At 39.3% G+C, this 21926-nt stretch overlaps 1 protein-coding gene across 1 annotated transcript in view; it reads left to right on the top strand.

Annotated features, from left to right (window-relative positions):
* The window catches only part of YLPM1 (YLP motif containing 1), an 87419-nt gene that overhangs the window by 26115 nt on the left and 39378 nt on the right, over positions 1-21926 (top strand). The window contains exons 2-4 of the mRNA XM_011981533.1: positions 1053-1289; positions 3389-3568; positions 4319-5310. Of these exons, the coding sequence (XP_011836923.1) occupies positions 1053-1289; positions 3389-3568; positions 4319-5310 (1409 nt within the window). The remainder of the gene's footprint in view (positions 1-1052; positions 1290-3388; positions 3569-4318; positions 5311-21926) is intronic.

Genomic DNA, 21926 nt, shown 5'->3' on the forward strand with positions numbered 1-21926 from the left:
TAAGGAGTTTGAGACCAGCCTGGCCAACATAGTGAAACCCTCTCTCTACTAAAAATACAAAAATTTAGCTAGGTGTGGTGGCGGGTGCCTGTAATCCCAGCTACTCAGGAAGCTGAGGCAAGAGAAGCGCTTGAACCTGGGAGGTAGAGGTTGCAGTGAGACGAGATCACACCACTGCACTCCAGCCTGGGTGACAGAGCAAGACTCCATCTCAAAAAAAATAAATAAATAAAACACAGCATATTCTCTTACATGTGCGTACATCTGAGTATGGGTAGACTAATGCTACAACAGGTGTTTAAAAGAGGGAAGAGGCTGGATGCAGTGGTTCACACCTGTAATTCTAGCACTTTGGGAGGCTGAGGTGAGAGGATTGTTTGAGCCTAGGAGTTCGAGACCAGCCTGGGCAACACTGTAAGACCTCGTGTCTATAAAACATAAAAAGATTAGCTGGATGTGATGGTGCATGCTTACGAACACAACTGCTCAGGAGGCTGAGGAGGGAGGATTGCTTGAGCCTGGGAGGTTGAGGCTTCAGTGAGCCATGTTCAGGCCATTGTACTCCATCCTGGGTGAGAGAGCGAGATGCAGTCTTAAAAAAGAAGAAAGAAAAGAGGGAGGAGCGCTGGAGGAGAAAGAGAGAAGGCAGAGAAGATAGGTAGTACTGTTCGGTTCTATTCATTAATTACAAGACCCTTGTTGATAAATCTGAACAAACTGAAGCCAGGTTAGAAATAAGTAGCTGTGAATACTGAAGGGATTTACCCTGATCATTTATCAAATTCCAAAAGCATGTGTTTATTAAGAGTACAAAAGCATGTTGAATTAGTATCTATGGTTTAATTTAAATGTATAAATTTGCGGGAGGAACTGAAAATTTTCTGTAGCCTGTGTTTAAGGTCTTGTTAACTTATTTGTCTTCCTCAGTCTAGCTTTGCCTTTTCTTACATATAGACACATGAACACAGACATAAAGATAGCTCCTTGTCAACACCAAGTTGCAGAGATACATGATTGTCAACCAGAATTCTCAAAAATTGTTTCTGTTGTAGGAACAGCAGCAGTATTGGTATCGACAGCACTTGCTCAGTTTGCAGCAGAGGACAAAAGTTCATTTGCCAGGACACAAAAAGGGTCCTGTGGTAGCAAAGGATACACCAGAGCCGGTAAAAGAAGAAGTTACAGTACCTGCCACCAGTCAAGTTCCAGAATCTCCTTCTTCTGAGGAGCCCCCATTGCCACCTCCAAATGAGGAAGTGCCACCTCCTCTCCCACCTGAGGAACCCCAGGTAACCATATAATTAATCGTTTAGTGTTTATTAAATTATTTAGCTTTTTTCTGATTCATTTATGTATACTTTTATCATAAATGGATATATATTTTTGTTTTTTTTTTTTTTTTTTGAGACGGAGTCTGGCTCTGTCGCCCAGGCTGGAGTGCAGTGGCCGGATTTTTTTTTTTTTTTTTTAAGACAGGCAGTGGAACTCTAAAAGCAAGCACCTGCTCCTGCCTCAGCCTCCCAAGTAGCTGGGACTACAGGCGCCCGCCACCTTGCCCAGCTAGTTTTTTGTATTTTTTAGTAGAGACGGGGTTTCACCGTGTTAGCCAGGATGGTCTCGATCTCCTGACCTCGTGATCCACCTGTCTCGGCCTCCCAAAGTGCTGGGATTACAGGCTTGAGCCACTGCGTCTGGCCCTGAGCCACCGCGCCCGGCCCTGTTTTTTAAAGTACCTAGAAAGTTGCATTTGAAATAATCAGATGTCTGTTGTATCAGGTTTATTTACTTATTTATTTATTTATTTTGAGACAGAATCTCGCTCTGTTTACCAGGCTGGAGTGTAGTGGTGTGATCTTGGCTTACTGCAACTTCTGCCTCCCAGGTTCAGGCAATTCTCCTGCCTCAGCCTCTTGAGTAGCTGGGATGACAGGCGCGCACCACAACCACCAGCTAATTTCTGTATTTTTTAGTAGAGACGGGGTTTCACTGTGTTGGCCAGGCTGGTTTTGAACTCCTGACCTCAAGTGATCTGCCTGCTTCGGCCTTCCAAAGTGCTGGGGTTACAGGCATGAGCCACTGCGCCTGGCCTGTTGTATCAGGTTTAGAAAAGGAAATTTTTCCTAGTTTGAGTGAAGAATTAGATACTCTTCTGAATTGAGTACCTCTAAGCACTAAAGGAAGATGCCAGCATATGTTCATAGTGACAGTACAGGGCAATAGTCGAGTGCTTGAGCTTTTAGAGTCCAGCTACCCAGGCTATAATTCAGGTACTACCACTTGCCGGTAGTGACTGGGCAAATCTGTTAACCATTCTGTGCTTCAATTTACTTCTCTGCAAAATGGGTGTATTCAATAGTAGCTATCACATAGAGGTATTGAGGCATTAAATGTGATAATGTCACTCCTTGTCACTCAGCATAGTGACTGGCACATGGGAGGTTCTTATATTGGTCCAAAGGTCATTGTTCTCCCAAGAGCCTTATATGAAGGATTTATCAAACCATAATGGTTATATTGTAGTCCATCGGTGAAAAGTGACAAAAAAAGAAAGGGATTTCTCATAGAGTGAAAAGATCTATAACTGAAGGATCACTTGTTTTTGTTTTTTGAGACAGGGTCTCACTCTGTCGCCCAGGCTGGCGTGCAGTGCTGTGATCTCAGCTCACTGCAGCTTCCGCCTCCCAGGCTTAAGTGATCCTCCCGCCTCAGCCTTCCAAGTAGTTGGGACCCTTTTCTTTTTTCTTCTCTTCTCTTTCTTTTCTCTTTTCTCTTCTTTTCTTTTCTTTTCTTTCTTTCTTTTCTTTCTTATGGAATCTCACTCTGTTGCCAAGGCTGGAGTGCAGTGGTGCGATTTTGGCTCACTGCAACCTCTGCCTCCCAGGTTCAAGTGATTCTCCTGCCTCAGCCTCCCAAGTAGGTGAGATTACAAGTACCCGCCACCACACCTGGCTAATTTTTGTACTTTTAGTTGAGACGGAGTTTTACCATATTGGCCAGGCTGGTCTTGGACTACTGACTTCAAGTGATCTGCCCGCCTTGGCCTCCCACAGTTCTGGGATTACAGGTGTGAGGTGTGGCGCCCGGCCTGGTACCACTTTCTACTAGGAAAATTGTTGTCATATTTAGGAATAATAAGGTTATTATTCTAGTGAAGACTATGGAATTTATAAACTCCTTTGTATTAGTATCCATAATAGTATACATAGAGCTATGTGTTTTATGTAAAGATAGAATAACTGTTCTCAATCCAAAAAGAACTAAAGATAACTGTGTTTCACAGTTAGATGTTTCTGAGTTGTAGGGATTCTGGACTTTGTAATACATTTATAAAATATTTTTGATTGCTGTTTTATGACTTACAAAAAGATGTGTCCTCTTTTATCTTTAGTCTGAGGACCCAGAAGAAGATGCCAGGTTAAAGCAGTTGCAGGCTGCAGCAGCACACTGGCAGCAGCACCAGCAACATCGAGTCGGTTTTCAGTATCAGGGAATAATGCAGAAGCACACTCAGTTACAGCAGATTCTACAACAGTACCAGCAGATTATACAGCCCCCACCGCATATACAGGCAAGTGCTTCCATAGTCCACAAATAGGAAGTTGCCCCAAGACATTGAAATGATTTGTTATTCTTGAAAGATTTAAGTGTGAAAAACAAAAGATATCAACTGTTGACAATTAATTGTTTCCCAAGGGGTGCCCAAGTAGTTATCTGCCACCTTACCTGGGGGACTGTGGAGGGATGGGTTATAGTAGAGTTTCCTGATCATGTCAACCCAGGCCAGGTGTTAGCTTACTATTGCTAAGGGTCTTAAGAGCTGGGGTTTTTAACCATATAGCTACAGGTTAACCTGTGTTTTGCCTATAAACTGCTACAGTAACAGATAAGCAAAAAGGCCAAAAACAGCCATCACAAAAAACCTAAGGAAATATACCATAAAAGATACAGTGACTTAGGTACTTGTTTGTCTTGTATCTTTGAGGTGTAATGTTGTGTCTGTATATCTATAATAACAGATCATTTTTCAAGTTCTTAAAATTATCCATATTAAAAACTTGAAAAATACTTATTGCTAAGATAGGTATTTGCTTTATTGTTTGGTTGGTTTTTCCAACTCTGTGGTAAGTCGTTTAAGCCAAAAGAAGAAAGAAGAAATGATCATCACTCAAAGAACTTGACAAACTTACTCTTAGCCTCCCAGTCTTTAGTGTTCTAATTTCCTAAAGTGTCAAATGCCCTTGATTCATTAAAATTTTAACCTGTGATTAATTCTCTTAATATGAATGTTTTGAAATAGTTTTTATCCTTTTATTTGTAGACCATGTCTGTAGATATGCAGCTGCGGCATTATGAGATGCAGCAGCAACAGTTTCAACATCTTTACCAAGAATGGGAGCGAGAGTTTCAGCTATGGGAGGAACAACTCCATTCCTATCCTCATAAAGATCAGCTTCAGGAGTATGAGAAGCAGTGGAAAACATGGCAGGGACATATGAAAGCCACTCAGAGTTATCTCCAGGAGAAAGTCAATTCATTACAGAACATGAAGAACCAGTATATTGGGAACATGTCAATGCCACCTCCTTTTGTTCCATATTCTCAGATGCCTCCACCTCTACCTACAATGCCCCCTCCAGTGTTGCCTCCTTCATTGCCACCACCAGTGATGCCCCCTGCCCTTCCTGCTACAGTGCCACCACCTGGCATGCCCCCACCTGTTATGCCACCTTCTTTACCAACCTCTGTTCCCCCACCAGGGATGCCTCCTTCTCTCTCTTCTGCAGGACCACCTCCAGTTCTCCCCCCACCTTCCCTCTCTTCTGCAGGGCCACCACCAGTTCTTCCCCCACCATCTCTCTCTTCAACAGCACCTCCACCTGTCATGCCCCTCCCGCCATTGTCTTCAGCTACACCTCCTCCAGGAATACCTCCCCCTGGAGTTCCACAAGGGATACCTCCTCAGTTAACAGCAGCCCCAGTTCCACCAGCCTCCAGTTCACAGAGCTCACAAGTTCCAGAGAAACCTAGACCAGCACTGCTTCCTACTCCTGTGTCTTTTGGTTCTGCCCCACCCACAACTTACCATCCTCCATTGCAATCAGCTGGTCCATCAGAACAAGTGAATTCAAAAGCTCCTTTGAGCAAGTCTGCTCTGCCATACAGTTCATTCTCATCCGATCAAGGACTTGGGGAGTCTTCTGCTGCTCCATCTCAGCCTATCACTGCAGTGAAGGACATGCCAGTGAGATCAGGTGGCCTGCTTCCAGATCCTCCTAGAAGTAGTTACTTGGAAAGTCCAAGAGGCCCAAGGTAGGTCTGCTTTTTTCTCTTTTTTTTTTTTTGGTTTGGCTATGTTATTGATTTAGGCTATTTGGTTCTCGATGGTATAAAAAGCTTCATTTATACAATTTTTATACTCTCTTTCTACTTACACTGTCTGCTTGTTAGACATCATGTATGTAATCTAGAAAAGGTAACATGCCCCTATTTCTTTGATGTCTCTGCTTTTGTCCTGTCTGTAGAGATTACAGTCCAGAATGAATGTAGTATTGTGGAGTAATGCTTATCATTTTGTATTGACTTACTAGCTTTAAAAATAATATTAAACTTTATCTTTTTTTGCTTTTTCATTCATTTGACAAATAATTGAATTAGCAATTACTATTTGTTAGATAATTTGTTAGTTGTTAGAGATAAAGATGAATAAGCCAATATTCTACTGGCTTGAGGCAATTAAATTTAGCATAAGGTAAGTAGGACTTTTATCCATTCAGCAAATATTTAAGTTCCTGGTCTTGTACTTAGAGCAGTGAATATAACAGAACACATAAAATTCCTGCCCCCATGGAGCTTACATCCTTTGTTTTTTCCCCAGTTAAGGAGATACTTCTGTTTTGCCAGAACCACATATTTAGAAAGAAAACAAATTGCTGGTGTGTAAGTTTTTTCTCTTTACCTTTTAAAAACTCTTAAGTTCATTTTTTCCAAGTTTGTAAAAATAGATTTTTCTCCCCAAGTTGACCTAAATGATAACTTTTCTATGGAAATTATTATTTTTTGAGGCAGGATCTCTCTTTTTCACCCAGGCTAGTGTGCAGTGATGCAATTATGGCTCAGTGCAGCCTCGACCTCCTGGGTTCAAGCAGTCCTCCAACCTCAGCCTCCTAGGTGGCTGAGACCAGAGGCACGCATCACTATATCTGGCCAATTTTTAAAAAATACTTCATAGAGATGGGGGTCTTCCTGTGTTGACCAGGCTGGTCTCAAACTCCTGGGCTCAAGCGATCCTCCTGCCTTCGCCTCCCTGCCTGCCTTGGCCTCCCAAAGTGCTGGGATTACAGGCGTGAGCCACCACACTCAGCCAGAAAAATACTTTAATCAGTTTTTTTCTCAGTTGGGAATTGTAGTAGAAATGCATACTCCTTATGCAAAATTCAAACATTACAGAAAAGTGTAGAAAAAAGTGAAAGTCACCTAATTCTACCATCTGGAGAGAATCATTTTAAAAATATATGTTACAAAAATGGGATCATACTGAGTAGATTATCTTGTAACTTATTTTTCTACCAATCTGCATGTTGCTTAGATTTCCATCTCAGTAGATCTACATCATCATTTTTTTTTTCAACCTCATTTTAACATTTGAAAACAAAATATCTTTTATTCCCCAAGTTTATAATTCTGAAAGCAGTGTGGCACAAAAAACTCCACAATCAAAGTTAAGAGAAAGGGGCAATTAACATGAATTCCTCTGTGTACCAAGAAGCCTTGCTGGAGACTTTACACACATTATTATCTCATGGGAGTTTTCTCAACAACCTGTGAAGTAGGCAGATTATTCTGTACTTACCCTTAACAAACTGGCACTGAGAGGATTGGGTAACTTGCTCAGTCAGGATTATTTAGCTGAGTGAGTAGAACCCCATTACAGGTACAGTTGAGTCTAGGGGGTCCCCAAAGCAAAAGCACTATTTAAGCATTGTTTACTGCTGTGATCCAAGCCTATACTGTCAGTGCTTATTTGGCACGTCTATCATCTTGATTTGAAATCGTACTTATCTCTGGGAATGAGCATTGCCTTTTAGATCTGGTGACTAATTCGCTGTCAGAGAAGTACATTCTTAATACCTCATGAAACATACATTTCTTTCTCCCTTGATTTCTGTCATGTTAATATTTTCTCTCTTTGCCTACTAAATCTTGGCTCTGTGAATTTAGGACCTATTTTAAGTTTTTTCTTACTTCAGAAGAAAATAACTTCTGAAGTTAATAATCTCAGTGCTGGGAGGATATTAGCAATTATCTAATATTATATCCGTCTACGGCAACGCACATTTGTATTCCATTTCAGTTTGTTACAAATGGGTCTTGCACATATCTTATTTATTCCTCTTAGTAATATCAGGAGGTAAATAAATACATAAGAAAAGCTGAGATTCAGAGAGGTTGTAAATACATTGCCTCATATAACACAGCTAGTAAATGGTCGAGATGGAATTAGAATCCAAGGACTTCTGATCCACTTTAAGTCCATTGTACTTTCTGTGATGAGCAGTTGTATGCTTGACATTGGCATTGTGATAAGGAACACTGCCATATAAGTCATTGATTCTAGAAAGTTTGTTTTTCACATTGAACCTAAATGTGATTCTTTAACTTTTATCTGTTGATTCTGGATTTGCCTCTGGAGCAACACAGAATGAATTATCCTATCCCTCTTCTACAGTGTGTCACTATGGTTATTTAAAAACTATTACCCTCATGTCTCCCTCACCCTTCCTTACCCAGTTTGCTCGCCAATCACAACTCAGATTCTTTTCATCTTAACATTGGTTCTAACCTCCTCCTGCTGTACTGCTCACTGTCCTTTGAAGGGCCTTTGGTTTGTTAGCCTCCTTCAGAATGAACACTTACTTCAGATGCAGAGGACCATGGGCCTAGTACCAACTTCATTATAAATAATGTGCTTATATTATATAGCTTAACAAATTGCTTTTTTGTTTGTTTTTTTCAGCACTCTCACAGTGTTGACTCTTGTTGAGCTGAACATCAATCTAGCTTCCCAGGTCTTTTTCGCATTAGCTTTCATTAAGCCAAGTCTCTCTTATCCCGAACTTGTGTGGTCGGTTTTTTGTTTTTGTTTTTCTTGTTTCTTTTTCTAAGACTTTACCTTTCTTTTTAGATTTTTTTCTAGTTAGGTTTGTACCATCATTTCAGTCTGCTGAAATCTTGGTGAATGATTATATTGTTTTAGGGATGTGATATCGCTCTTCAACATTTTCATCTGCAGCTTTGATAAGGATGACTTTTTAATCCTTAAATTGGATCCTGCTCACATTATCCCCCTTTTTTGAAAACCTTTCCCCACACTAGTTTATGTCATTGCCATTTCAGTCACCCCTCCGCTTCTTTTGCTCACGAAGCCCTTATAGAGTATAGTTTGGGGCTGTTACCCAGGCATAGTTATTTTTCTCCAATGTAACTAGGTAAAAAATCAGTGGGAAGCTGGTTAGTCAGTGAACATGACTGAGGTAAGAATAATCTATACTATTAAGGAAACCTGTGAACTTTCTTTATTCCTAATTCAGATTTTGCTATCAACATATAACTGATATGGTAAGCCACTTTTTTTTTTTTTTTAAATAATCAAAGCTAAGTAGAAAAGCAAGAGTTTAGAACACAGCTAAACAAATTTACTGATAACATGCTGTTACAAATAAAGTACTGTAAATGGCTTTGAGCTTTTGCAAAATCCAGATTTAGGCTGCTTTCTAAAAATGAGATTTTTAAAAAGTCACGTGACAAAACTGCATGACATGTAAATAGCATGTCACGTTGTTGAGCATCTAGGGGAGCTGTTTTGACACGGTGTGTATCATTGGATTCACTCAGTCTTCCAGAAGACTACTGTTGCTCCAGCAAACTGTCATATCAGTGGATGTTGGTTTTCCAGGACCTTTTATTTTTCACATATAATAAAACTTATTGAAAGGTAACAGAGAAGCACGCAATTTTAAGTGTTCAGCTTAGTGAATTTTCACAAAATAAAGACACACATTGGCCAGGTGTGATGGCTCACACCTGTAATCCTAGCACTTTGGGAGGCCGAGGTGGGCAGATCATGAGGTTAAGAGTTCGAGACCAGCCTGGCCAATATGGTGAAACCCCGTCTCTACTAAAAAATACAAAAATTAGCGTGTGTGGTGACACGTGCCTGTATTCCCAGCTACTTGGGAGGCTGAGGCAGGAGAATTGCTTGAACCTGGGAGGCGCAGGTTGCCTGAGATCATGCCACTGCACTCCAGCCTGGGAGACAGAGTGAGATTCCATCTCAAAAAAAAAAAAAAAAAGACACACGTGGTATCACTACTAGATCAAGAAGTAGGAATTACTAATGCGCAAGAAATCTCCCTCATCCCCCCCCAGTTATTTTGTAATACCCCAAAGATAACTGTTATACTGAGCTATAGGTTAGTTTTGCCTATTTTGAACTTTATATGCGTGAAATAATACCGTACGTACTCGTGAGTCTGGCATCTTTCACTTGACATTGTATTATTGTGAGAGTCATCCACGTTGTGTGTAGTAGTAGTTTGTTTATTCCCGTTCCTGTACAATAGTTCATTGTATGAATATACCACAATATGTTTCTCCATTTTAATATTAATGGTCATTGAAATTTTTTGGTTATTATGAAAAGTGCTGCTGTGTGTCTTTTGATGCTGTATGTGTCTCTTTAGATGTATGTGTTTGTTTGTGTATGTTTAATTTTGTTTGGATATCTATTAAGGATTGGAATTGCCTGATTTATAGAGTATATACATGTTCTGCGTTAATGGGTATTGTTAAATATTTTTCCAAAGTGGTTGTTTCAGTTTATACTCTCACCAGCAGTGTTTCAGTGTTTCAGTTTTTTTGCATCCTTTTCAACACTTGGTATTGTTAAACTTTTAGGATTTAGCAATCCTAGTGGATGTTCAGTGGTATCATGATAATGAATTTAATTTACATTTCCCTGATGACTAATGAGGTTTCACTTTTTTCATTTGATTATTGTTCATTTGGATTTCCTCTTTTATGAAATGCTGATTCAAGTCTTTTTCCCATTTTTTGACTGGGTTTTATGTCTTACTGATTTTGTAGGAGTTGTTAGTATATTCTACACGACAGTTCTTTGTCCATTATATGTATTAGAAATTTCTCACTGCAGGACTTTTTATTTTCTTAATGAGCACTTGAATGTAAATGCTGCAGACCGGGCACAGTGGCTCACGCCTGTAATCCCAGCACTTTGGGAGGCGGACATGGTCAGATCACTTGAGGTCAGGAGTCTGAGACCAGCATGGCCAACACGGTGAAATTCCACCTCTACTAAAAATACAAAAATTAGCCAGGCATGGTGGTGTGCGCTTATAATCCCAGCCACTCGGGAGACTGAGGCACAAGAATCACTTGAATACAGAGGTGGAAGTTGCAGTGAACTGAGATCAAGTCACTACACTGCAGCCTGGGCGACAGAGTGACGGAGCGAGAGTGAGACTTCGTCTCAAAAAAAAGTAAACTCTGCAGTATAACAGTTTGATTTCAGTATACTAGAAAAGTAATCTTTACCATTTACCTTTTAGGTCCAATGGACCCTTTTTATTTTAAAGTTTAAAGTAATTTTACAAATAATTTACAGAATTTAAGAATAAAGGGGCCAGGCATGGTGGCTCACATCTGTAATCTCAGCACTTTGGGAGGCCTAGGCGAGGGGATCACTTGAGGTCAGGAGTTTGAGACCAGCCAGGCCAACATGGCAAAACCCCGTCTCTAGTAAAAATACAAAAATTAGCTGAGCGTGGTTGCACACACCTGTAATCCCAGCTACTCAGGAGGTTGAGGCATGAGAATTGCTTAAGCTGGGAGGCAGAGGTTGCAGAACTGTGCCACTATACTCCAGCCTGGATGACGGAGTGAGAGTCTGTCTCAAAAGTAAAAACAAAATAAAATAAAGGGATAGCGAAAAAATGTTAAAGACAAACTCTTCTCATCCATTAAATTTGGGCACACAAACATCTTAAAAGATGAAATAATTCTGTCACATATACTCTTAGCAAATTGAGATGGTCCAGGTTCTTGCCACAAAATATGTGATAAGATAAGGTTCATCCTGTTTAATAACTAAGTGGATTACTGCACCACATTTTCTTTCTGTTCTTAGAAACATATTGTCAGCTGGTCATGGTGGCCCACACCTATAATTCCAGCCCTTTGGGGGACTGAGGCAGGAGGATTGCTTGAGTTTAGGAATTTGAGACCAGCTTGGGCAACATAGTGAGACCCTGTCTCTACAAAAAGTAAAAAATTAGCCTGGCTTGGTGGCATGTACCTGTAGTCCCAGTTATGTGGGAGGCTGAGGTGGGAGGATTGCTTGAGCCTGGGAGGTCAAGGCAGCAGTGAACTGTGCTCTGCACTGCAGCCTAGGCAATAGAGTGAGATCCTGACTCAAAAAAAAGAAAAGTAATCCCAAGGCTATAAATATTATTATTTACTTTTTCTTCTGTCTTTTATTTCTTTAACCTTTTATTTTTAAATCAGTACTCTATATAGAACTGATTTTATATAGTGTGAGGTAGGGATCAATGTTTATTATTTTCCAAATAACTATCCAGTTCACCCGAACACCATTTACTGAAGAAGTCATCCCTACTACTTTGCAGTGACTTCATCATAAATCCAATGTTTAAATGTGTTTGTTTCTGGACTCTCCATTCCTGTGGTCTATTTGTCTGTCTTTGCATTAGTGTCATATTGTTTTAATTACCGTAGCTTTACAATAAATTTATCTGTTAGTGTAGGTCCTCCAGTTCTGTACTTCTAGATGAGGGATTGGCAAGCTTTCTTTCTCTTTTTTTTTTTTCTTTTTCTTGAGATGGAGTCTGGTTTTGTTACGCAGGCTGGAGTACAGTGGCCCTCACTGCAACCACTGCTTCCTAGGTTCAAGCGATTCTCCTGTCTCAGCCTCCCAAGTAGCTGGGATTACAGGCATGCGCCACCATGCCTGGTTAATTTTTGTATTTTTAGTAGAGATGGAGTTTCACCATTTTGGCCAGGTTGGTCTTGAACTCCTGACCTCAGGTGATCCGCCTGCCTTGGCCTCCCAAGGTGCTGGGATTACAGGCGTGAGCCATTGTGCCCGGCCTGGCAAGCTTTCTATAAAGGGCCAGATGGTAAATATTTGTAGGCCTTGTGGGTCACATTTGGTCTGTTAAATATTTTTCTTTCTTTGTTTTCTTTTTCCTTTTTTTTTCACATTTAAAAAAAAATTTTATTGAGACAGGGTCTTTACTCTGTTGCCCAGGCTGGAATGCAGCAGCAGGATCATAACTCATTACAACTTTGACCTCCTGGGCTCAAGCATTCCTCCCACATCAGCCTCCTGTGTAGCTGGAACTGCAGGTGTGTCCCACCATGCTTGGCTACTTTATTTTTTGTAGAGGTGGATCTCCCTATGTTGTCCAGGCTGGTCTCAAACTCCTGAGCTCAGGCCATCTGCCCGCCTTGGCCTTCCAAAGTGTTGGGATTACAGGCATGAGCCACCATGTACAGCCTTTTTTTTTTTTTTTTTTTTTTTAACCTTCAAGAATGTAAAAAAGATCACTTTTAACTGTGTTTGGAACATAGACCATAGTTTGCTGCCCCCTGTTCTAGATTGTCTTGATTATTTTTATTAGAATCAGCTTGTCAGTTTTCAAAAACCTGCTGGAATTTTGATGAGCATTGCATAGAATCCATTGACCATTTGGAGGAAGAATTGAAATCTTTATAATATCAAGGCTTCTGATCAGTCACAATTACGTTTCGACTGGCTTTAGGATTGAAATTGTGGACTTCTTCCATTCTATAGGTATCTTACTAGGATTAGTAAGGGACTGTGAGTGCTATAGGTTTTCTTTATATTTCCATTTGTTATGATTGTTCCTGTTTATAGTGATTACTTATCTTTGGGAATTTTAATTTTAGGACCTTGGTTATACATATTTAGAAAACAGGTGCTATTTCACATGAAAACAAAACAGGAAGGAATTTTAATTCCAGAATTTCGTATCTTGTAATTCCCATGGTTTGTTAATTTTAGTATGTTTCTGCAAATAGTAGAATACAGAAAATATCGTCTTTAAAAGTATTTGTATAACCGCATCATACCTCTTAGGTTTTTACATTTTGGAGTTTTATATCAAATTTTGAAATTTTTATAATTCTAAGGTATTTATACCTAGTTTTAGGGGTTTTTAAAGGGAGTGTGTAACACACTTTACAAATAAACACTTTCTAAATACTTAAAACAAATATTTGCTTATTTTTCTTTTCATCTGACCAATGTACAATGCATGCGTTTTTATGTGATTGTATTTAGTGAATTTATGTAATGTTTCTACTATATTTTAAATACATGTTTTTATATGTCAAAAGGATCATAGTATTTCATTATATTGATTTAAAGGTGGCTTATTTTCATACAGATTTTTAATATGAGTATCTCTTGATATATTTGTTAAAAATGCTTAAAAGGTCTCTAGTTTTATAAATGAAAATGGTTTTGAGTCTGTTATTTTGTTACATCTTTGAACTTTGAAAATTTGAAAGTCCAGTAATAGCCAGGTGCAGTGGCTCATGCCTGTAATCCTAGCACTTTGGGATGCTGAGGCAGGTGGATTGCTTGAGCTCAGGAATTTGAGACCAGCCTGAGCAATTTGGTGAATCTGCATCTCTACCAAAAATACAAAAATTAGCCGACCCTAGTGACATAAAAAATTAACCAGGCATGGTAGCAGGCACCTGTGGTCCCAGATACTTGGAGGACTGAGGTGGGAGGATCGCTGGAACCCAGAAAGTCTAGGCTACAGTGAGCTGTGATCACACCACTGCATTCCAGCCTGGGTGACAGAGTGAGACCCTGTCTCAGAAAAGGGAAAAAAAAAAAAAAATAGTGATACATATTTGCCGTTTATATGTAGTGTTGAAATTGTATTTCAGATGGTTTCAATATTTTCTGGCCCCCAGAATGAAAATAAAATGATAGGCCTTGGCTGTTGGTCAGCAATTTGGTCTGAAAACAAAGCACCCTACCCTTTCAACTCTTTTGCCATGTCCTCTTGTCTGCACACCTTTTAATGCCTCCTAATTCCTTTGTCCTTTCCTCTGGCTCTTACACATGCTCTTTTCTTTGTCTGGAATTCCCTTCTTGCCATTCTTTGCTTTATTTATTCCTATTTTTCCTGCCCTGGAGCAGCACTTCAGTAATTACAGATCGGGATTCTTTAATGCAGTCAGACATTGAGAATACTTTGGATAGCAAGACAAACATGTTCCATATTTATCAAATTCTGTTCTAATTGTCGAGTTAATTGTCTCACTCTTCCTGTGGATGGTGAACTCCTTGAGGTTAGGCATGACTGTCTTTTTAGCACCAGCACATTACCTGACAATCAGTAGGTGTTCAATAAAAGTTGCTTCTTCCAAAATGTCAGTCATGGATAAAATTCTCAAGGCATTCACAATTTTGTTAGGAGAGACTTTGCTCCTACTTAGAATTTGATTAGAATACTAGATAATGTTGATAAGGTCTCTCATGGACTCTTGTACATTGTGGAAGATAGTCTTATCACTTACATGAACAAATAATTGCTGCATTTAATACATAGCAAATGACTTTATACAACTTTGATCCGATATATTATTGAAGCACTTTGAATTAATAAGTGTAATTCCAAGAAAGGAACCAAACCTTCATAAGCCCTAAAGTGGCATACTTTTTTTCCTTCTGTAAATATATACTCTCCATCCTTACTTAGCATTGTGTTGTATATACTTTGACAAGTTCCTGGTCACCTTCTTTCCCCTTTGCCCATTATAGCTCTGCCAAAGCTTCACTACTTCACATAGACCATCTACTCTAGTGCTGCTTTCTCGATGTTAGCAAATGTTTTTATTTTGCATTATATTTATAATTTAGCTTCCTGCCTCACAGGAAATCAAGTCTACCTATCAAGCTCAGTAAAACATCTCACTTCTAACCCTTAGCTGTACTTACCATGCTCATCACCTTGTAGTCTCAGGAGAACCAGCCCTTCTGATGAGGGCTAATCCTCTCTCTGTGCCCTTTAAAGAGATAACAGTTTACATTTTTATCAAAGTGATTCATATGCATGGTTTAAAAAAAACTGGGCCAAATGGCCACCCACTGCCTCATTCCCATGCCCCTCAAATGTTTTTTCCAGTGGCATCCTCTTTTAGTTATTTAGCTGTTTCTTTTGGTCGCCATCTTCATAGCACTAAATAATTATGCTGCTCTTTTCACGACTTACACACTTACACATTTTAGATATTATATATTTATTTAACTGTCCTGAAAAATAAAGTTTTCGTTCTTCCTCGACACTCTGCCATATGGGTGTTAACTACAGCATTCCCCTTGACGATCCTCCAGAATGTGATTCGCTATTTATCGAATCTCATGGCTTCCTGCTACCATTCAGTCCCTCTATTTCCTGGAGGGCATGCTCAGGTAACTTGCTAAGGAAGTGTGGGTGAGGGGTAAATTTTCTTAGTCATCCTGTATCTGACAATGTCTTTATTCTAATCTCACACTTGCTTGCTAATTTGAATATAGAATTTGATGTTGGAGATAATTATTCCTCAAGGTTTTAGGATCATTGTTCTATTTTGTTCTGTCACCTTGTGTAGGTGTTATGCCGTTCTGATTCTTTTCCTGTTTTGGTGACCTGCTCTCTCCCAAACTTAAAAAATCTCTGGTATTCTGAAATTTCAGTGTTTTTTGTTTTCTTATTTAGTTTTATTAATTGTACTGAGTACTCAGTATGCTGGACTCTTTCTTTTTTTTTTTTTTTATTTATTTATTATTATTATACTTTAAGTTGTAGGGTACATGTGCATAACGTGCAGGTTTGTTACATATGTATACTTGTGCCATGTTGGTGTGCTGCACCCATCAACTCGTCATTTACATCAGGTATAACTCCCAATGCAATCCCTCCCCCCTCCCCCCTCCCCATGATAGGCCCCGGTGTGTGATGTTCCCCTTCCTGAGTCCAAGTGATCTCATTGTTCAGTTCCCACCTATGAGTGAGAACATGCGGTGTTTGGTTTTCTGTTCTTGTGATAGTTTGCTAAGAATGATGGTTTCCAGCTGCATCCATGTCCCTACAAAGGACACAAACTCATCCTTTTTGATGGCTGCATAGTATTCCATGGTGTATATGTGCCACATTTTCTTAATCCAATCTGTCACTAATGGACATTTGGGTTGATTCCAAGTCTTTGCTTTTGTGAATAGTGCTGCAATAAACATACGTGTGCATGTGTCTTTATAGCAGCATAATTTATAATCCTTTGGGTATATAGCCAGTAATGGGATGGCTGGGTCATATGGTACATCTAGTTCTAGATCCTTGAGGAATCGCCATACTGTTTTCCATAATGGTTGAACCAGTTTACAATCCCACCAACAGTGTAAAAGTGTTCCTATTTCTCCACATCCTCTCCAGCACCTGTTGTTTCCTGACTTTTTAATGATCGCCATTCTAACTGGTGTGAGATGGTATCTCATTGTGGTTTTGATTTGCATTTCTCTGATGGCCAGTGATGATGAACATTTTTTCATGTGTCTGTTGGCTGTATGAATGTCTTCTTTTGAGAAATGTCTATTCATATCCTTTGCCCACTTTTTGATGGGGTTGTTTGTTTTTTTCTTGTAAATTTGTTTGAGTTCTTTGTAGGTTCTGGATATTAGCCCTTTGTCAGATGAGTAGATTGCAAAAATTTTCTCCCATTCTGTAGGTTGCCTGTTCACTCTGATGGTAGTTTCTTTTGCTGTGCAAAAACTTTTTAGTTTAATTAGATCCCATTTGTCAATTTTGGCTTTTGCTGCCGTTGCTTTTGGTGTTTTAGACATGAAGTCTTTGCCCATGCCTATGTCCTGAATGGTACTACCTAGGTTTTCCTCTAGGATTTTTATGGTATTAGGTCTAACATTTAAGTCTCTAATCCATCTTGAATTAATTTTCGTATAAGGAGTAAGGAAAGGATCCAGTTTCAGCTTTCTACTTATGGCTAGCCAATTTTCCCAGCACCATTTATTAAATAGGGAATCCTTTCCCCATTTCTTGTTTCTCTCAGGTTTGTCAAAGATCAGATGGCTGTAGATGTGTGGGATTATTTCTGAGGACTCTGTTCTGTTCCATTGGTCTATATCTCTGTTTTGGTACCAGTACCATGCTGTTTTGGTTACTGTAGCCTTGTAGTATAGTTTGAAGTCAGGTAGCGTGATGCCTCCAGCTTTGTTCTTTTGACTTAGGATTGTCTTGGAGATGTGGGCTCTTTTTTGGTTCCATATGAACTTTAAAGCAGTTTTTTCCAATTCTGTGAAGAAACTCATTGGTAGCTTGATGGGGATGGCATTGAATCTATAAATTACCTTGGGCAGTATGGCCATTTTCACGATACTGATTCTTCCTATCCATGAGCATGGTATGTTCTTCCATTTGTTTGTGATGCTGGACTCTTTCTATCTAGAGATTGGAATCTCTTAACTCTAGGATATTTGTTTGTGCTATTTATTCATTAATTTTTTTTTCTCTCATTTTCTGTTTCTGGAACTCTTCATTAGCAGGATTTTGGATCTGTTGGATTATCTTTGTGTCTTTTATCTTACATTTTGTTATATTTCCTGAGATACTTTAACTTCTAATCCTTTTATTGTATCTTTTATTTTGAGAATTGGAAAATTTTTTTCTGTGGTTCTTTTGGTGTTGATCTTTTTTATAAATAGCACATTGTTCTTGATTTATAGATACAGTCTCTTTAAGAATCTCTCTGAGGATAACAATTTGAGTTGAAAGTTCTTTTCTGCTTTATGCATTCTGTTTTCTCCAAATTCAGATCCTATTTATCTTTAGTTTTTCTTTCATTTTGGACGTGTTCCTCAAATATCTAGCAATCCTTGGCTGTCTATTTATGTTTAAGCATGGAAGATACTGACAAACTGATTGGGAGCTCTGTGTGTATGGGAGGGATTTGTTACCTGTCACGTTTCTGCTTTATGTGAATAGGGTAAGGAACTGTCACTACTCCTAGGGGACTCTCAAATTCAAGGATTTAAGAGACATTCAGCCTAAGGAAAGGCTGGTTGATGGTTCTGAATATAGATTTACATATTTTTAGCCCCAAGTTTTACTCCTTTCCTTCCCTAGCACCCCCTAGTGTCTGAGAATCCTGACCCTCTTTGATGTTCTCTGGGCAAGCCCGCCTCCTTTTGATTTTATCCCCTTCTGCCATCAGTACTCTAAACTGACTTCTTCCTCCTCTGTAAGTTACCGCTCATATTTGTTCTTTGTCTTTCAGAATTTACAGACAAGATTCTCATCTTCTGATTACCCCCTCTCTCTGTTTATTATGGATTTGTGTATTTTTAAGTTCCTTGCAATGGGTTTGTAAAAGGTCAGCTTGGCTAGGCTGAACTACATTTCCCAAAATTCCCTTTCTCTCTGTCCCTCTCTCTCTCTGTCTCTTTTTTTTTTTTTTTTGAGACGAAGTCTCACGTTGTCACCCAGTCTGGAGTGCAGTGGCACCACCTTGGCTCACTGAATTCTCCACCTCTTGGGTTCAAGTGATTCTTCTGCCTCTGCCTCCCGAGTAGCTGGGATTATAGGCGCACACCACCATGCCCAGCTTAAGTTTTCTATTAGTAGAGACAGGGTTTCACCATATTGGCCAGACTGGTCTCAAACTCCTGACCTCAAGTGATCCACTCGCCTCCGCTTCCCAAAGTGCTAGAATTACAGGCGTGAGCCAGTGTGCGTGGCGGCCTCTCCCATATGTTTCTGATTAAATTGGGTCACAGGGAGATTTTCACACCTAACATGAGGCATTTATTCCTGGACAACCAAAAACATTTTAACTCTTTCCCAGAAGAGCACAAAAAGTCTTTTTTTTTTTGTCTTTAGGATAATATTAGTTCATCCTTCTCCTACCTGACTCACATTCCCTCTTTCATGTTCTGTAACTTAAATACTGAAATAATGAAGTTAACTATTAACACATATTATGTTAGATAATAAGAAAGAAAAACAAATGAACCAAAAAATATTTGGTTAATACACACACACACACAAAAACACACATACATATTTAAACACATATATATCAAGGAAGAAATACTTGTAACTATTGTAGTCTGTATTTCTGCAATGGTCATGTGGTCATAGCTGGTATATATGTTCTTCCACTACTCATTCCATATTCCCTTTCCTCTAAGTAAGTACCTCAGCCGGTCCTGATTCCTTATCTGATGGGGTGACCCAGGCTTTCATTCTTGAAAGATACGGGCTATTAGCAGATTCTTTCTGAATTAGTTCTGCTATTTGCAGTTCTACAATACCCTTTGCAATTTTCCATAGACTTGAATCTCAGTACATGGGAAATACTAAGAGATGTCCTAGAGGATCTCTTGCATTTCAGATGTGCTCCACTTCACCTGTATTGTGTGGTAGTAACCCAAATTCCCCTTGAAAATTAGGATCAGTCATCCCCAGTGAATACAGTAACCCTCTCTCCATTGCCTCTTGATTTGAAACTTCCGAATAAAGTTGGGGTCTCAACTTCAGGTTAGTGGAATCATTTGTTGTGTCCCCTAGTGGAAGTATTCATCTCTCTGAAACTAGACTTTTAGAACAACAAAGCCTAAAGTCACAGGAATAGGAAATAAATATTTTGCCAACACTGAATTTATTAGTCTTCATTGATTTCTCAAAGAAATGAAAGAAAAAGCCTCCTAGCACTCATTAAAGGCATGAAAGGCATCGCTGTCTACTACTCAGTCATCTAAGCCAGAAACGTTGGAATCGTCTTAAATCTTCTCTTACCACTATCATTTTATTTCTACTGGTGACAAAATCTTACCAATTCTACCTTATTTTACATCTCTCACTTTTATCCCCTCCTCTGCATTCTCGTATCAGTCATTGCCTTAGGCTAGGCATCACCTTCACTTATCCAAATTGTAGAGATAATCTTTAAACTTTTTGTTTCTGTCTACTGTTTTTCTGCTAAAGCAATCTTTTTAAAATCAGACTATGTTTAGTGGCTCTAAGTGCTTATAAGGTGACACCAAACCTCCTTAACCAGCTGAATTAATTTGTCTGTTAAAATCGAGATCCAAGTCAGATGGCTTTAACAAGTTAGAAGTTTATTCTCTCTTAGGACTTAGATGATGGCTCAGGAATCCAGTTCCTTCTGATTTACCTGGTCCTGGATATTTCACCACCATGTCATAACCAGCATGAAAAAGGAAATCGTGAAGAGGAGGATGTGCTCTTTCCTTTAAGGGGACAACCCAGAGGATGTGCAAATCATTTTCACTCTCAGCTCCTTGGCCAAAACTTGGCTGTCAGTTCTAGCTGCAAGAGATATTGAGAAAGAGAGTCTCTTGTGTGGGGAGCCTTGTGTCTAGCTGAAAACAGGAGGCCTGTTACTGTAGATAAGTGGGGAATGGGTATTGGAAGACCACCAGTAGTCTCTGCCACATGAGGCATACACAGTCTTCTGGAGAGTGATCCTTGCTTACTCCTTTATTTTATTTTTTAGTGTGCTGCTTTTCCACACTTCCCTCTTTATCAGCTCTCTTGACTCTGTTTCCCCTTTGCATTAGCCATGCTAAACTATTTGCACTTCCAAACATGCTCTGCTGATACGTGTTTCTCTGCCTTTCCTCATCATGTTTCCTTAGCTTGAGGTGCCCTTGCCACATACTTTCGTCATCTCCAGCTCATTCTCTCAGCTTTATTTCAGAGAATTTGTCTTTCAAGACTCAACATAAGCCTCTCCAATTCTGTTGTCCTTATTGTATACACATAGACTTGAGACATTACACCTCTTGATATTTATTTACACTTAGATTATCTTTATATTTGGTTGTAAACTCTTTGAGGGCACAGATGACATTTTATTCTTGTATCTCTTGGATGTAATGTAATGCCTGACAGATAGGGGATGTGTTATCTGTTTACTGGATAAGAAAGTGGGTTCATAGCAAAAATAACTGTGCAGGCTTTTTAAAATGTCAGAGCCTACTCTTAAGATAGGGTTGCTGTTTCTTTTTTTTTTTTTTTTTAACTTTTTTTGATTGAAATGTTAGTGCCAGCTCTAACAATATAATCATCCTGTATTTTCTTGTTTGTCTTTTCATATTTAGTTTTTAGTTACAATTTAATTCCAGAAGTGCTCAGTTATGGTATTTGTTAATTTTTTTCTCTTTAAAATGAGTAGCCTTTCCTGTCTCCTAAGGCACAGTATTTATAATTGCTTTTTTTTTTTTTTTTTTTTTTAAGACGGAGTCTCGCTCTTGTCACCCAGGCTAGCGTGAAATAGTATGATCTCAGCTCACTGCAACCTCTGCCTACTAGGTTCAAGTGATTCTCCTGCCTCAGCCTCCGAAGTATCTGGGATTACAGGCACCTGCCACCACACCTGGCTAAATTTTTGTTTTTTGTTTTTGTTTTTTTTTTTTAAGTAGAGACAGGGTTTCACCATGTTGGCCAGGCTAGTCTCGAACTCCTGATCTCAGGTGATCCGGCCGTCTCTGCCTCCCAAAGTGCTGGGATGACAAGTGTGAACCACTGTGCCTGGCCTGTAATTGTTTTTTAACTGTTCAGTATATCAGTGACTTGCTGCAGGAGATGTGCTGAAGTAAATTAGATAATACTGACATGATTTCCAACACCTGTCCTAAGACCTTCTGAGCACTGCCACCTTAACATACTGGTTCAAAGATATTGGTGACTCAGGATTTATTTAATGACTGAAAAGAGTCATTGTTGTAAACAAATTCCAAGGCAAGAGTGCCTTAAATATTCTTACATGGAGAA

Source organism: Mandrillus leucophaeus, unplaced genomic scaffold (genome assembly GCF_000951045.1).
Source record: "Mandrillus leucophaeus isolate KB7577 unplaced genomic scaffold, Mleu.le_1.0 Scaffold228, whole genome shotgun sequence".
Lineage (NCBI taxonomy): Eukaryota > Metazoa > Chordata > Mammalia > Primates > Cercopithecidae > Mandrillus > Mandrillus leucophaeus.